The 18,306-nt window shown below is 36.9% G+C and overlaps 1 protein-coding gene across 1 annotated transcript in view; it reads right to left on the bottom strand.

Moving 5' to 3' along the window:
• Positions 1-11,230: 11,230 nt before the first annotated feature.
• The window catches only part of PI4K2B (phosphatidylinositol 4-kinase type 2 beta), a gene marked incomplete at its 5' end in the record, with an annotated part of 29,113 nt that continues 22,037 nt past the window's right edge, over positions 11,231-18,306 (bottom strand). Inside the window, one exon of the mRNA XM_079696553.1 lies at positions 11,231-11,555. Within this exon, the coding sequence (XP_079552679.1) occupies positions 11,382-11,555 (174 nt within the window). The 3' untranslated portion in view covers positions 11,231-11,381. The remainder of the gene's footprint in view (positions 11,556-18,306) is intronic.

The raw sequence follows: 18,306 nt of genomic DNA, 5'->3' as shown, positions 1-18,306 counted from the left end.
CCACTGAACCTGGTTAAACCAGTTCCGGCAGCCGGGGGATCAGCCCTAAATGTTTATACAGGTTTCTGACTCTTGGGAAAGGCAAGGCTACCTGATTTTTCTACTGTTTCTGAAAGCTTCAATAGTTTCAGAAGTCTTAACAGTCAGGTGGGAATTGTGTAACCAGAGGTAAGGAGCAGCCAGGATTCCTGGAGTCAAAGGAAAAATAAACACATCTCTTTGCATACAGAGTAGATTAGCTGCTTCTTTTTGATATCACATGCTTTCCATTTTCAGGTCTTAAAAAACCCACAAGGCGACCTGAAGAGGTACCAGCCACCGGCTGCCAGATTAGCATTTCACCGGCTGGAACCAGATGTCAGGATTCTGAACAAATACCTTTTTGAAATGTCGCTTAGTTTCTCAGGGAGTCAGGTTCGGACAAATCTCTCACTATTACCCAGTGACCTCAGGTGCCTTTTCCTCTCAACCCCAGATCAACCCCGGGTGTCACACAACAGAAAACTTTAAAATAGGCTTTGATTCCAAATCTGTCACCATGCTCCAGGAAAGATGATATCCAATCTAAAACTTTATGCAATAATCCAAACCCATAAACACAGATGTATGCTTTATTTCATCATCTAAAACCAAAAATCCAAAAGTGTCACTAACACACAGACAGCTGCTCCAATAAAAACTGAATCCATAACAGAATTTGTACCACACTTTTCACAAAATACGTGAAATGACATTATATGTCATCTTTGTTACAAAACTTTGAAGTTAGCATTAGCTCATGTATTTTACATGTGGAGAGAAAGCTGGTCTGGGAGATTGTAAGATCTGCCCAGGGGCATGGAGCTAATGAGCAGAGCCAGGACTTAAATACAGGCCTATTCCAATCCCAGACTCAGCCAAAAGAGAATTGTAGAATTATCTTCTATTTATTGAAGATAAGCAATATTAGAACATAAGTTTGCAGTATTTCAAAAAGACAAAAGTTAAATCTACTGTATTATTTAGCTTTAGAATAAAAACTTCAAAGCTTAAGGATTTGTTTTCTCAGAGAACTCTTTACATGGAATCTGAAGCAGGTTAAAATTTACTGAATAAGATGATGCTGATTAATAATGCAGTTTGTTAGATAAATGTATTTTCGTTATATACTTTCACAGTTCAATCCATGGGCCCACTTAACATTTAGGGATCTTCAGATGAGAAACACTGAGTAAAAGCAAAATAGCTCACGGCAATGAATAAAAGCTCTCAGAAGTCATACACGACTTTGTTCCAAGTTATGTAATTTGTTCCTCAGATTTTATGCTTAATTACTACCATGCATGACAATATTTTTTTGATATTATGACAGATAAGTAGACTTGCTTGATGGAAACCAACTCATCATCATTATCATCAGCAAAAAAGAGAGCTAAATAAGAAAAACTCATTGATATAAAAAGATGGGACAAGAATTAAGTTTTCAAAGAAATGGGGGTAGGAGGAAATCTAACCACACTCCATAGACAAGAATATATTCTGATTTGTTAAAAGAGTTCCTGCTGGGCTTCCCTGGTGGCGCAGTGGTTGAGAGTCCTCCTGCGGATGCAGGGGACGCGGGTTCGTGCCCCGGTCCAGGAAGATCCCACATGCCGCGGAGCGGCTAGGCCCGTGAGCCATGGCTGCTGAGCCTGCGCGTCCGGAGCCTGTGCTCCGCAACGGGAGAGGCCACAACAGCGAAAGGCCCGCGTACTGCAAAAAAAAAAAAAAAAAAAGTTCCTGCTGCCACAGCTCTCTGGCTTTTTTGGGATTTCCTCTCCTAACATGATGAATTCGTTGATAAAAATTAAATCTCTCTTTTCTAACTCCTGATATAAATGCAATATGAAGTACACAGAATCATTTGTGAAATATTCTTGCCAAAAATGTTTAACCTGAACCTATTCAAGCTTTTTGATCTCATTTCCAATTTATAGGAAATACAGGGGATAGAGAATCAAATTGAATACTAAGAGGAAATAATGAGACAGATCCAGTATGGGGAATATCCCAGAAGTTAATGTCATGGGGAAAGTGAAGGAACTGTTCTAGATTAAAAGCTAGAACAACAGATGCAATGTATAAAACTTGATTGGATCTCGATTCAAAGAAACCTAGCTATAAAATATATATTTGGTGAATAATTAAAGATATATGAATACGGTCTATATAACAGATAATAGGAATTTTTTGTTAATTTAGGAGAGATGATGTTATGGTAAGTAGAATGGTCTTATTCTCCTCTCTTTCACTGTAGTCTTTCTACATGACTAGCTTGGGCTTCCTCACAGCATGGTGGACTCTGGGTAGTTGGGCTTTTTTTTTTTTTTTATTGGTCACGCCACATGGTGTGCGGGATCTTAGCTCCCTGGCCAGGGATCAAACCCATGCCCCTTGCAGTGGAAGCATGGAGTCTTAACCACTGGACTGCCAGGGAAGTCCCATTTGACTTCTTACATGGCAGCTGATTTCCCAGGGTGAGTGGAGGCTGCCAGGCTTCTTAAAGACTAAGCCCAAACTGGCATAGTTGCACTTCTGTTACATTCTGATGATTAAAGCAAGTTGCAAGCCTAGCCCAGATAGAAATGGAGGAGAGGTAGATTCCACTTCCTCATGGGTGGAAAAGTACATGCTTGCAAAGAGGGAAGGAAGTGATGACAGCCATCTTTGGAGACTATCTACTCCCTTACCTCCAAAGAATGGATTAAATATATTGAGATGTTGAATGAAAGCCACGCTCTCCACAAGACAGACCTAGACATTGAAAATATGCTTCTATTAATAAATAAGAAAAATGTTGACAGCTCAGGTCAAAGCCAGTGAAGCATTTTGTTTACAAAGCATTTCATTTCCCTCCCCTGTAGGCAAAGAATTTACAGTCTAAGAGGCAAAGGTAGAGATGTGCACACACGATCAAAGATTAAGACATTATTCCCTTGAAAATACTTCATTTTAGACCTATCACCATTTTCTGGTTTTCCTTCTGCCTTTGAGCAGTATCTGAAGAGTGAATCCAAGAGATGAAACTGTATTTTACTGATTTCTGTCTTCCTACTGCCTTTTGGAGAATCTGGCATACAGTGAGTACCCATAAATGTTTGTTGAATTCAGTGAGCGACTTCTATCTATCATACAAACTGTTGTCCACACAGGTGTTGGGATTTTAGCAAATGAGAAAAGGCTAAAGCAAATTCATGTATCTGCCATGATTGAGAAACAGAGCTGTTCTAGTTCACAACTATGCAGAACAGAACCAGGAGCGAGGCAGTAAGCATGACATTTATCTCAGTTGTAAAAATAATTATTACAAATCCAGGTTGAAAAGTCCTACACATTATTAAGAAGAAAGCGTCTCAGACTTCACTTCAGAACATATTTACAGATGGGTGTTCTTATTATTTCAGTGTTCCACTGAGGATATGATTAAGGAGGTGGCTGGGACTGCAGCAGTGGCCAAGGTCGAGGCTGAGCCTGGCCACAATCAGAGAGCCTAATGCATATGGAGGTGCCTAATAGTTTTTTAGTTTGGGTAGTGCTATGGACTGCATTGTGTCCCCTCCCCCAAATTCATATGCTGAAGCTGTAGCCCCCATGTGACTATATTTGGAGATACAGCCTTTAAAGAGGTAATTACAGTTAAATGAGGTGGGCCCTAATTCAACAGAACGGTGTCCTCAGGATGTGAGTGCAATAAGAAAAGGTCATGTGAGGACACAACAAGGCAGCGATCTGTAAGCCGGGAGAAAGTCCTCACCAGAAAACAACCCTGCTGGCATCTTGATCTTGGACTCCCAGCCTTCAGAACTGTGAGAAAATATATTTCCATTGTTTAAAGCCACTCTGTGATATTTTTTCATGACAGCCATTGCAAATTAAGAAAGGTGGCAAACAAAGCATTCACATAAATGTGCTCCCATATAAAAGCTTATTTTTAAAAATGAAATAACTGAAGCATACGGAAAACAACAGAGAATAACATATAAAAACTCACCTACCACCCAGATTTTAACAAGTGTGGCCATCTGGTCATATTTGCTTCAGATATTTTTTAAAGAGATAACATTTTATACTTAAAGTGTACTTGGTAACCTTTAGATATGCTTCTATATCCTCCTAGCCCAGAGGTGACAACTATTCTGAAGCTGGAGAAGGACATTCCTGTCCACTTTTTAATATACTTACATGTATGCATATGTCAAAAAGCAACTATAAAAAAGTACCATAGTACTGTTTTGTATTTACATAAATGAGATGTGTAAATACTTTTGCAACTTAGTGTTGTTTTCCTTCAACATCGTTTTCAAGTTTATGTGTACATTTCAATACATGTGACTACAGTTTATTTTTAGTGCTCTGTGGTCTTCTATTGTATGGGTATACCACAATTTATCCATTTCCTGCTAATATTCAGGTTGTTCTCAATTTTTCAGTACTATAAACACTATAGCATTGACCAATCTTGTATATGTTTCCTTGAATGCACATACTACCAGGTACTTGCATCTTCAATTTTACTAGAGACTGCTCTCCAAAATGATTCTACCAACTGTCAGGCTTTTACTTTTGCCCGAATCTGATAGGTTTGAAGTGGTAATTCATTGCTTATTGTTTCATGAAGAATACTTTACATACAATGAGCTGTGCAATTTGATGATCTTTGATAAATGCACTCACCTGTGGAATCAGGACCACACTCAAGACACAAAGTATTTCCATCATCCCTTGAAATTTCCTCAGGCCCCCATGCAAACCATCCCCACCCCCGCAATAATCCACCTCAGTCCCCAAGAAATCACTGGACTGTTTTCTTTAACAATGGATTAGTTTTTATTTTAGAAAATTTTATATAAAAGGAACCATATGGTATGTTCTCTTTGTGTTTGGTTTCAGTTAGCATAATCATTTTGAGATTCATCCATGTTGCTGGGTTTATCAGCACATAGACTTTTCCTTTTCATTGTATGGATGTATGTTTTTGCTTATCCATTCACTTGTTGGTGAACTTGGGTTGTGTCCAGATTAGGGTATTACAAAAAAGGTTGTTGTGAACATTTCTATGTAGCCGTTTGCTTTCATTTCTCTTGGGTGGGTAAAAGAAAAGGAATGGCTGGGTGTGCGATAGGTGTAAGTTTAACTTTACTCATTGTGGGTTTTATTTGCATTTCCCTAGTGGTAATGTTGAGCATCTTTTCATGTGCTTATTGGCCATTCATTTATCTTATTTTGTGAAGTGTCTGTAAAATATTTTGTTCATTTCTTTCTTTTTAAACATCTTTATTGGAGTATAATTGCTTTACAGTGTTGTGTTAGTTGCTGCTGTATAACAAAGTGAATCAGCTATACATATACGTACATCCCCATATCTCCTCCCTTTTGTGTCTCCCTCCCACCCTCCCTATTCCACCCCTCTAGGTGGACACAAAGCACCAAGCTGACCTCCCTGTGCTATGCGGCTGCTTCCCGCTAGCTATCTATTTTACATTTGGTAGTGTATATATGTCCATGCCTCTCTCTCGCTTTGTCCCAGCTTACCCTTCCCTCTCCCCGTGTCTTCAAGTCCATTCTCTACGTCTGCATCTTTATTCCTGTCCTGCCCCTATGTTCATTTCTTAAATGGGTTATTTTACTTCTTATTCTTGAGTTGTGCAATCTCTTTATATATTCTGGAATTCTTTATCAGATATATTTGTCAAATATTTTCTCCCAGTTTGTGACTAGAAATTTTATTTTCTGAAGTGTCTTTTGAAGAGCAAAAGTTTTTAGTTTTGATGAAGACCAATTTATCAATTTTTTCTTTAATGGTTTGTGCCATTTGTGCTCTAAAAATCTCTGTAAAAACAAGGTCACTAAGATTTTCTCCTGTTTTCTTCTATAAGTTTTAGCTCTCATACTTAGGTCTCTGTATGGGGTGAAAGTGAAAGTTCACTGTGTGTGTGTGCATTACAGTATCATTTGTTGAAAAGACTTCCCTTTTTATTGAAATGCCTTGGCACCTTTGTTGAAAATCAGTTTACCATGTATGTAGGGTTTATTTCTGGATTCTCTTTTCTGTGTCCTTGATCTTATGTCTATCTTTACCCCAATTACCCCTGTTTTGATTGCTGTAGCTTTATAAGTTCTGAGACCAGGTAGCATATAAGTCCTCCAACTTTTGCTCTTGTCTCATAGGTTGGCCAGAACATTTCCATATACATTTTAGAATTAGCTTGTCAATTTTTTAAAAAATCCTGATGGGATTTGATTGTGTTGAAACTATAGACAAACTTGGGAGCATCAACATCCTAATACTATTTATACATAAGCATGGTATTGCCCTCCATTTATTTAAATCTTGCATTTTTCTCAGTACTCTTTTTATAGTTGGTATAGAGAGCATACACATCTTTGGTTGGACTTATCCCTAGAAATCTGATGTGTTTTGCTGCTGCTATAAATGGTATCTTTTAAAATTTTCTTTTTCTAACTAATGTTGCTGGTATATAAACCTTGCAAAATGCACTTATCAATTCTAATAGCTATTGGTAGATTCTTTTTAATTTTCTTCATGCATAATTATGTCATCTATAAATAATGACAATTTTCTTTCTTTCTTTCTGAACCTCATTCCTTTCACCTCTTCCCTGCCTTTACTGCACTGGTTATACTCTCTAGTACAATATTGAACATGAATTGTGAAAGTAGGCACCCTTGTCACATTACTGATCTCAGAGAGAAAGTGCAGAAGGCAGAATACTGGCCCCCAAAGATGTCCATGTCCTAATCTCCAGAATTTTTGAATATATTACATGGCAAAGGGGAATTAAAGTTGAAGATGGAATTAAGGTTACATATAAGCAGGCCTTAACATAGGGAGATTATTCTAGATTAGCCGGGTGGGCCCAGTGTAATAACAAATGTCCTTAAAAGTGCAAGAGGGAGGCAGAAGGGTCAATGTCAGAATGATGTGATGAGAAAAGTATTCAGCCCGCTGTTGCTGGCTTTGGAGATGGAGGGAGAGGGCTACAAGCCAAGGGGTGTGTGAGGCTCCTCGATACTAGAAAGGACAAGGGAACAGACTCCCCCCTAGAGCCTCCAGAAAGAAACACAGCCCTGTTGACACCCCGATTTTAGTCCAGTGAACCTGTATCAGGCTTCTAACCTGCAGAACTGTCAGATAATGAATTTGTGTTGTTTAAAACACTAACGTTTGTGATAATTTATTACAGCAGCAACAGAAAACAAATATAGAAAACTTTATATCTTCCAGCACTAAGTATGATGTTTGCTGTAGAGTTCCTGTGGATATGTTGTCTATTTGCTCTTGGGTTCCTTCTACTTTATTTCTGAAACATACTGTTAACTCCAATATTTCCTCTGAGCTCTGTCGGCTCCCATTTTATTTCCTCCTGTTGCTTGTCCATCTAATTTTTGAGTTTTTCTGATTTTGAGGTTATATTGTTCTTTCTCGGCTTCTATCATTTCTTGAATTTCTTCAGCATTTTAACAAATATTACTGTTTTCTTCTGCTTTGTAAAAGTTTCTAGGATATCTTCATTTTCTGTGGGTATGTTATACACGCTGTTATCCCGTTTTCTGAAAGCATATTGTATGATGTGGTCACGTTTAAGTGAGATGGACTTTGCCATACTTTCCTCCTATATTTTCAGAAGATTCCTGGGTAGGTGGTGAGGTAGGCCTGGAGTTTCCTGGTTTTGTAGTTCTAGGGTTCTCTCTTCTGTAGTTACTACGAAGTATTAGATAACATTTTTTTAAAGATAATTTTTATTTTTATTATTATTTTTGTAATAGCTGATATTTTATTCTTACTTATTTATTTTATTTATTTATTTTTTCTTACTTATTTATTCGACCGTGCCGCTTGGCTTGCAGTATCTTAGTTCCTGGACCAGGGATGGAACCTGGGTCCAGCAGTGCAGGTGCTGAGTCCTAACCACTGGACCGCCAGGGAATTCCCAGATGACATGGTTTTTTATGAACCTTCTTAGTACTTTCTGAATTGTCTCATCTGGTCCCCTCTTCTATCTCTATCAAAACCTTGTCTCCTTTATCCCCAGGGTCCTTCCCTTGTCAATGTCCATTCTATATCCAGTAGCTTCTCTCAGGGCAGGTCTATGTGCTCTCACCAGCTACTTCCGGGAACCCTGAAGACCAGGTTGCCCTGGCACCCTCATACCTTCCTGCAGGCTCCCTTTACAGCTGCCAGCTGAATGCTGGACAGCCCTCTCCCAATTTTGATTGTGGTTTTGGATGCACTAGTTGAGACTGCCACGATGACTGGGGGCGCCTCCTTTTGGGGCTGATGACATGTCAGCAGATTCTGGGCTCTTTGTACCATCACAGGCCCCCCTCACTTTCCCTCCGTTCACTCCTCCAAAGCTGTTGTTCCCATGTGATCCTTTTGCTATTGATGGATTTAGCCCAAACTGCGCATTTCTGGGATCCATAGGGATATTCTATCATCTAATTTTAGTGAAGATGGTGTCACTGTGATTTTTCTTTTGCTATCCTAGCTGTTCTATGGGGATTTGAGATTAAATACTCACGGCTGCTGCCATTCAGCCTTCTATAATTGGTTTTTTATTTTAAAATGATTTTTTTTTCTATTTACACTGTTAAGGCCCAGGATAGGACAGACTATGGTAAGTTTTAACAAATAAATGCAAAATTTTAGTGACTAAACACAAGCACTATTTCTTGCTCATGTCACAGTCCAGTGCAGTCAGCACGCTCTCCTGGTAGGTTTCCAAGCAGTGATTCACATGCCCTGGCTGCTTCCACTTTGCAAATTCTTTGTTTACAGCCAAATGGGAAGACAAGAGAGTGGTCAATGGTGACCACTGGTTGTGCCGCAGTGAGTTTTACTGCCAGGTCTGGAAGCCACATATATCCCTCATCCCCACATCTTACTGGCCAGAACTTGGTTACATGGCTCCAAACTCACCATAAGAGAGGCTTGGAAACAGAGCCACACTGAGGATCTCTGCCACTATCTGTACAGCTGCCCAAGCAACTTTGGGAAAGAAGGCAGACTATAAAACATAAGATGCTGCCTGTCTCTTCATATATCTGTAAAAGGATTTAAGATGTAATCTGATCAAAGGACTGGTCACCATTGTTTTTAATAAGGTTTTAATTCCATTAGTACAAAACTTTAATTAAAAAAAATTTTGTGAATCAAATCGTTTTCAAGACTGCAAAAAACATGTTTCTGTAGTCTTCAACTGCTGACAAATTTGGGGGAGAGTAAGGCAGCTTATATTCAAATAAAAATGAAAATGTCTCTAATTATAAAGATTCCAGTTAAATATGTCTTTTGGAATGATAAAGTATTAAACTATACTACTAATATATGCAGTAAGAAAATGGTGGTTTGTGATCATTTATAAACATAAATGTATTTACAAACATTCTAAATATTCAATACACATACTTCAGGAGAAATCTAGTCTTAAGACAGTGATTTTTATTACCTTTCATCTACCATGTTTGACACTATAAATATACTCACTGAAAATATTAACACAATATTTAAATAAAAATGAAGTTCATGAAAATTTATAAAATAAAACCAATGTACTCTGACTTGTAATCATATCTTAAATATTTCAACTCTACTTTTCTGGCCTGGTCAGACCATTTAAAAATATTTCCACACTATTTTAATTTTAGGGTACAAAACAGTAGCAACTGACTAAGTTTCCATTTTTTAAATTAATATAGAAATTCTCAAGATATTGAAAACCCTGTTTTATGAAAGCAGTACCCACATCATAACAACTTATTTCATTAAGAACACATCTTCAAAAGGCACATTTTAATTACTGGTATTTATCTAAAGATATTAGCTTGAGTTTTGAATTTCCAGTCAATTTTCCATTATCTCAACATTAAGATCATGGAGGGTCAGGGGAGGTAGGAGAACACAGGTTTCCAATGGACTTCCACTAGGACAGCAGTATCCTCACTCATCACAACCACGAAGACCAAGAGAAAGATGTGAAGGAAGGGAGAACGGCAGATCTGACTTCCATCTTAATTCAACCTTCAGGAAATACTTTTTACATAAAAATAACTTAATTTAAAAAATTACAGGACAGAAAGCTTAACAACAAAAGGCCAAGACCACAAACTGTCCAGTTTAGTCTGAGTGGTGATGTTATTTGTTTAGAGCCTAAGAAGAGAATGAAGCTCCTGCTTCTTTGGGATCAAATCTTCATATCGGGCTCATCTCAATTTCAATCACTTGGTAAGTTAAAAGTACTACAAATTCCCAGGATGTCAGAAATACTGATATTCAAAATCAAATAAAAATGACTTAACGGTTATCTCTGTTATGTTCCCCTTTAATTGGGACTAGTATTCTAAAGTTGACTGTAATTATAATAACATCAGTAATTTCAAGTACCCTACAACACTACTATTATTTTTAAGAGGTTATGTCCTAGGACCTGAAAATGCAACCCAATATACAGTTTGAGTTATGGTTTACCTTTCAGTGAAGTTTAATACTAATTGAAGTACTAAATTGAACGAGATCAGTACTCTGAGGTACTAACTGATTAAGTATTGATCCCAAGCAAGAAACAGAAGGGGATTTTTAATGCTATTCTGGAATTTCAAAATACTGGGGATCTATCTTAATTTCATATTATTCCCCTCAAGTCTCAGTTGAGTGTTTCCATTTTTTTTAAAGGGGGAGATAGCGTTAGATTTTTTTCCCCTCACTATAACAAAATAATTGACCAAAAATATTCTCAAGTACAAAAAAGAAAATGGTCATTGGTAATTTGAAATATAATTTTCTGGTCCCTAATAATGGTCACTTTAGGAGCATTTATTCAAGTTCTAAAATAGCAGCTTTTAAAATTAAGGCAACATTGTTTTATTCTTAACTATTTTCTATTAACTACTCTATTAAAGCTCATAAGAGCAGTTTCATCCTCAAAGGCCTTTTATAATGTAAGAAGAGTTAACAGGACCATTCTTCTCAATATTAAAAAAGTATATAAAAAGTTATTGTATTCAAAGTCAACAAACACCTTATTTTTCTGTTTGGAATTCTAGAGTAATTATAGTCATTCCAGAATGTGTAAACTATGAAATGACCTCTGAAACTAACATCAACAACATAAAATACAATTTTTCTACAAAAATACGACATAGGAGATATATCACTTCTTCCCTGAAATAGAAATTTAATATTTGGACAAAAAACTGTAAACTTCAATTACATTCCAAAGAAAACCTTTTAGAAACTTATATTATTTGAGGTTTTGGCAACTGGAGCTCTTACCAGCAGGTTTACAGGGTGGTAATGTTGTAACAACACAATAATGCCAAACAGTTTCTTTCTCTCACATCTGCTACCAGGAGGAAAAAAAAGGCTTCCTGCAGTGGACAGTCTGGGTGAATGAATTGCTGAGGTGGACGATCCGACCCTGACCTCCAGCTTGACTGCGCTCCACAATCACACAAGGCATCTGTACTAGCTGGACAGGACTCCTCCTGTCTCTCAATGCCTGAGTAAGATTTAAGATCTGTGGAAAGAAGAGAGGTTTTCATCAGTTCAAAAAAGATAAAAACCTTCCGTTCACTGACATTATTTTAACCATCTATTCGTAACTACAATTTTTATTTCATCCATTTATGTCCAACAGAGACTGTGATGAGGAGTAACTGCTATCAATATATATATGTGGATGTAAGTATGCTTATACACACACATACATATACACAGACAAATGCACAGGATTAAAATTAAATAATTTTTGCCAATTGGCAACTTTGAAATATTCTAGAATGCATCTATATCCAGGAGCAATGGAGTCAGAGACTGAATGAAGTGAATGGTTCCGCATACATACCCCATTTGACACTGGACCTAAACAAATACTGGTCTAAATAGTCTGGTTTTTACTAAATACTTGCCTTACCCACTCATTCAACAAATAAATTTACTGCATGCTTATTATGTGCTAGGCTCTGTTCTAAGTGCTGGGGATGCAACAGTAAGAAAACAAACAAAATCTCTGCCTTCACAGAGCTCACATTTCAGCAGGGGAGTAGTCAATAAACATCACAAACAAGTCAATTATACCAAGTATTAAAAGGAAAAAGTGCTATGGGGAAGCATGACGCAAGGCAAGTGAATTAGAGAACTGGGGAAGGTAGTATTTAAAGTAAAGTTTTATTTAAGAGTCTATTTTTAAATAGGAAAAGTAAAACTAGGAAAAGTAAACTATATTACATTCCATGTTTAAACCTACTCTTGGAATTGCTACTTGAGCATATAAATAAGGTTATGAAACAATGCATAGCTTACAGCCTATTCTACTCTGTTCAAATAAAAATTTAATAATTCATTTTCTTTTTTTCCCTGCATATCAGGTAAAAAATTCCCTCTGTTGTGTACTTTAGAAATAAGGATGTCTCCTTCAGGTATTTGAAAATATTTAATATACAGATGGTGTGCATTTTACTAGTTGTTGTAAAGACTGTTTAATAGTGAGATAAGCATAAAGGTTTCAACATAAAGCCATACTAATAAATAAATATCATAATACTTGAACAGTATAAACTAGATGGTTTAGATCCTGGAAGATCTGAAGTATTTAATACATCAGAGAAATAAACCTTTACTAGTAATAGTAGCTACTCATTGTATTTATGGTTTAGGATTCCTTTTAAGCTCTTCCCTTAAGATCTTCTAGGCTGGTTATGTTTGGATAAAAAGACAAAAAGAATTTACAAAATTTATGTTTATAAGCATTGTCCTTACCATGAAAATAAATGTGGGTACCAGCATGGCTAAGGAATGAAATATTCAGTTAGTTTCCTCTTTTGATTTTAAAAATCCTATTCTAAACATGTTAATGTAAACACACTAATTTAAGTAACATCTAATATTTTCCTGACTCTAAAAAAAATACATGATTGTTGTAGAGAATCTAGAAGCGGAATGGTACAGAGAAAATGAAAGTCATTCTACAAGACTAAAAAATTTCAAATATATAATAGCAAAAATTATTCAGTCTTAAAACTATCCAAAATATTAGTATTTCTTTGGGAGTTGAGAAGACACTTGATGATCTTACATTTATTTACTAAAGAAATATTTACTGAGCACGCGCTGTGTTGGGGAGAAGACTAAATACGGGGGAAAAAACCCATCTGAGCCCTTAGAGTGCACACATTCTTGAAACAAACAGCCACACGAACAAATAACTGGAATGTAGTGTGACAAACACTTCAGCAACAGTGGATCTATGCCCTGACTTTACAATCTGATCCCCTCCTTTACATACTACTCATTTTTTCATTTCCCAAAGAATAAACACATCTATTACTATATCTTTACATCAGAGAAGATTATTTTTAGAAATAGACTAAACATTGCAGGCAAGGAAAAGCACTTTAGAATGCTCCATCTATGCCACATTTGATACCATGGTAGGGGTGTGATAGGTCAAGGGCAGACGGTGTGAACTCACAGACTTCTGCATATAGACTTTGCTTTCCTTTGGACTAGTTCACTGGTCCTCAAATTTTAGTGGGCATGAGAATTACTGTACTATCTACATAAAACTATGTATATTCTACTTCCTGGTTGGTTTTAAGCTATTTTTCAACTGTACTATGCCCAATTTGCTGTCCTTTTGTTTTTTTGGGGGGCCTGCACTGTACGGCTTGTGGGATCTGTTTCCTGACTAAGGATTGAACCCGGGCTGCAGCAGTGAAAGCTCGGAATCCTAACCACTAGGCCACCAGGAAACTCCCCCAATGTGCTGTCTTAACATCCAATTTCTGAGTGAAATGTGACCCCAATACTCCCATGGAGTGCTAGGGAAATCAGAACTCCTTGAGCGGCAGGAGCCTAGGAAGACAGAGCTGGAGCTTGAAGGAAAAACTGTTCTCCAGAAGGAGAGGAAAAGGCACCCCAGGAGAGACGACAGCACGCAAAGGGCACCACTGGGAGATGTAAACTGGGACTGAAGAACAGTTCTGAGTGGCTAGCCTTAGGGGAAGCTGAAAGTGACAAGAGATAAAGGCAGCTATGTTGCTGGAGGCAGACTGCAAAGGTGTTGGAGACGGTGCTCAAAGTCAGGGCTTAAGCCTGTACTGACTGACAAATCAGGGGAGTTTTAAATCACAAAAGAGATGATCCTATCTGCTTTGAGAAAGATTGTTCTGGTCTAATGTGGAAGAAGGATGGGAAAAGAGGTAGGGACACCACTTAGAAGATCGTTAAATCCAGAGAAGAGATGATAAGGACCCCAGGCAGAGGCAATGCCAAAATGTTGCAGATTTGCCAGACTTTAGACTCCCTTATTAAACAGATGCAACATGTTAACCCCTTTGAGCCAAGTTACAAAATGCAGACAACTATGTAGAGCTGTTATGAGGAAAAATAATAACAAACATAAAAATATCTAGTAAAGAGTCAAGTACTCAGGAGGTACGAAAGCGTCACTTTCATTTTCTTTAACATCAATTTTTACTGAATCTGCAAATGAGCTTCTGGTTTATATATCACTGAATAGAATTTCACTCTGTATTAATAAAACTGTTTTATTAATCATTTCTGCCACTTTTTTCAGATCGTGTATAAAATGTATCTCAAATAAATATTTCTGAGGTCCAGTGCTCCAAATAGGCACAGGAAGAATATAAAATGAATGTTCTTATTGAGCTTGATCATGACCCTACTGCTATTTAATGTAAAATTCAAAACTTTTAACTGAATAAACATTTCTAGTCAAATTTTAAAAGAAATGCCTTCATACTAGTTCCTAATTCCAGTCCACATCTTTATATGTAGAATGAGAATTGTCACTGACTATGTGTGCAAAACTAAAAACTTACTATAAATTAGGACAAAAGACCAGGTTGTACGAAGCACACATCATGATGTTAATTGGCAAAATTAGAAGGGAGAGGGATTCAAGGGATAATTATAAATGATTGAAATAATGAAACAGAGCAGGACCCTATGTCCTCTGCCTGCCTTTTGTCTGTGGAATAACCTTAGCTGGAGAATAAGTTTAATCAGAGAAATGAGAAAATGCGGAAACAAAGGAAAACAGCCAAAGGAGACCAAATAATAACAGGTTAGTCACTAAGCATAGTCAAAGACCCTTAGTTCCTCCTCAAGGGCTATAGATAATATTTTGGGCCATATCCTGTGAGCTGTCTTATAGATACTGAAACCTCCATCAAGTGGAAGAAGTTAACTACGTGATGACCAGACTGTAGCCATGACCTAAGCTGCCACAATTCCAAGAATTGGCCTCAAGGAAATGGGAACAAACCGACCCTGGAACTGAAGATTAACTGTACTTACAACAACCAAGACGACGCTGGTCAGACCACCACATGACCAATTTCAAGATGACTGTCAGAGCTGACTGTGCTGTTTCTGCATGTAGCCCCCTCCCTCCATCTATAAAAGCTCTTGCCCACTGGTTGTAGGAGGGGGGGAGGGGAGTTGGCCATTGGACAGGCATCTGCCCTCCCCCCTCAGTTGCCAGCATTTAAAATAAAGCAAACTTTCCTTTCCACCAACCTTGCCTCTTTATTGGTTTTTGAGCGGCGAGCAGCCCGGATCCCACTTTCGGTTTCAATAACACAAGTATTTTCACTCAATTAAGGAACTGGCTGAATAATGAATTCTGTTGCTTGAAACACAGGTATTAGTTTTTGTTTGTTAAGCCTTGGTTTCAAAGCACTGATTTACTTTAGAATATAAAGTAATACCTGATTTTTTTCAGACCAGCTTTTTTTAAAAAAGAGTTAAAATCAAAGAGCTACACAATCATGTACATGGTCAGAGTACCTTACTCTTTTTGGCTATCAGAAAGGTCAAAACCAAATTAAAATAAAAAACCAAAACAAAATCAAATTAAAACATATAAGGTTTTATTTTATTTTTTCTTTCCCAGATCCTGATCCTGTCACTTTTATATTCTATTATACCCATTTGTATAATACTTTACTCCTTTGTATAATACTTTACTCCAGGATATGAATAAATAAACCTAAAACAGCAGATAGCCACTGGTATATCTTTGTAATAGACCTCAAAACTAGAATTCCCCATATCTGTTCAGACAAGCATTTTAAAATTTAAATTTAAATTTCTCACGTGCTAACTTTAATCTACAATTAAAGCTTACAAGATTATTTACAGCTTTTATTTAAAAAAACACACAAACATTTCTGAAATAAAGATACATCTTTAGGGAGAAGAGAATTCCAGAAGATGGAGCATATTGTTAAGTCAAATAGATTTGTTTCAAGCAAAAATGCCAAATTAGGGCATAATTACCTATGCCTGAAAATTTAGTTCAAATATAGTTTAGGGTGGTAACACTCAGCAACATAATTACAATCATCAATCATCTAAGCCCATCATTCATACCTGAATTACTGAAAACACCTCCCCACAAGGCTCCCTGGTTCTAGACTCATCTGCTGAGTCAATGTGCACCCCACTGTCCAATCTGCAGGGGTTCTTTGTTGGGTTATGAACACCTTTTGCTGGGATATAAATTCTGTTGCCCACTCCATGCCCAAGACACACATATAAACAGAATTTAGCACATAATCTCAGGGAGTTCATAGGAGAAACCCCAGGGTAAGGTCTCCTCTCGGGAAATGTAAGTCTCATCATAACTCTCCCTTTTAAAAAAATATTCTGATTCCTTTTTTATTATATACAATATATTAGCAGCTTATACATATCATTATGCACTACATTTTATAACATATTCTGGAGATCTCTCCATACTAGTAAATAGACAACTTAGTCATTATCACAACCCTTTTTTAAAAATTGAAGTATAGTTGATTTAAAGTATATTGCATTAGTTTCAGGTGTATAGCTTAGTGATTCTTTTTTTTTTTTTTTTTTTGCAGATTATACTCCATTAAACATTATTACAAGATATTGGGTATAATTCCCTGTGCTATACAGTAAATCCTTGTTGATTATCTATTTTATGTACAGTAGTTTGTTAATCCCATATTCCTAATTTGTCTCTTCCCTCTCCCTCTCCCCTTTGGTAATCATAAATTTGTTTTCTATGTCTGTGAATCTGTTCCTGTTTTGTATATAAATTCATTTGTATTATTTTTTAGACCTCACATATAAGTGATAATCAAAGTTTTGTCTTTTGCTGACTCATTTCATTAAATATAATATTCTTTAGGTCTATCCATGTTGCTGCAAATGGCAATATTTCATTCTTTTTTATGGCTGAGTAATATTACACTGTATTCTAAGCCAATCATCTGTTGATGGGCACTTGGGTTATCACAACTGCTCCAATCCCTTCCATGTGGAGTCTATACCCGGCACTTAAGGCCCTCCAAAATCTGGCTCTAGCCTGCTTCTCCAGCCATTTCACTTACTATTTAAAACTTATGACTCCAGCAAAGCACTGTATAAGCGCAAGAGAACACAGAGAGATGTATATGCTAATAATCTGTCCCTTTTCCTGGCCCCCAGCCTCATGAGAGCAAGAGATTCATCAGAGTAGGAACTTGGTTTTTACTCACTGCTTTATCTCAATCACTAGGACAGTTCCTGGCTCTGGTTCTGTCAATAAATATATGATGAATACATAGTTACCTAATTTAACTATATCTATTTGTTAATGCTATATAATAAGTAGTGCAAAACCTAGACTTGTCTTCTGTGTCACAGGTATGCAGCAAATAGCTACCTTAAATGAAATGCATATTATAGGAAGAAAAAGTTAATTAGTAAGTCACTAAAAGACAATGTTTACACTATAGTTTATTTTCATTTCAAGTCTTCCTTTTGGAATCTAAATACTATTAGTAGAGTAGAAGAGCCAGACATCACCTGTAGGTCAGCCCAGCCTGCAGGTCCACACCAGCAGGTGTAATTGATACCCTGTATTGCTAATTATAGGAGGTGAAAAGGAGTGAGAGGATTGAGTTACAACTAGTACTTTTATGTCCTAATTAGTGCTCAACCATGGTGACATGGTTATTTACTGACTGCTCTAGCAAAGGCCAAACATATTTTATGAGGAAAATAATCAACAGGAAACAGAACTTGGTATTGAAACGTTCAAGCAAGTGGATTTGAGGAGGAAAATGATACCAACACTCAGGAAAACAGCTATCAAAATGAGGACGAGAATTAGCAGGAGGAGGAAACTGGCTAACTAAACAATACACAACAAGGTAAAAAAAATCTAATACAGAAGACAAAAGAGAAAAAAAAGAGTATTGAAATCAACTTCATTTCTAATCATCTGA

The sequence above is a fragment of the Hyperoodon ampullatus genome (assembly GCF_949752795.1).
Source record: "Hyperoodon ampullatus genome assembly, chromosome: 1".
In the NCBI taxonomy this organism is placed as follows: Eukaryota; Metazoa; Chordata; class Mammalia; order Artiodactyla; family Ziphiidae; genus Hyperoodon; species Hyperoodon ampullatus.
The sequence above is the reverse complement of the archived record's forward strand: the minus strand, read 5'-3'. Positions and strand labels throughout refer to the sequence as shown.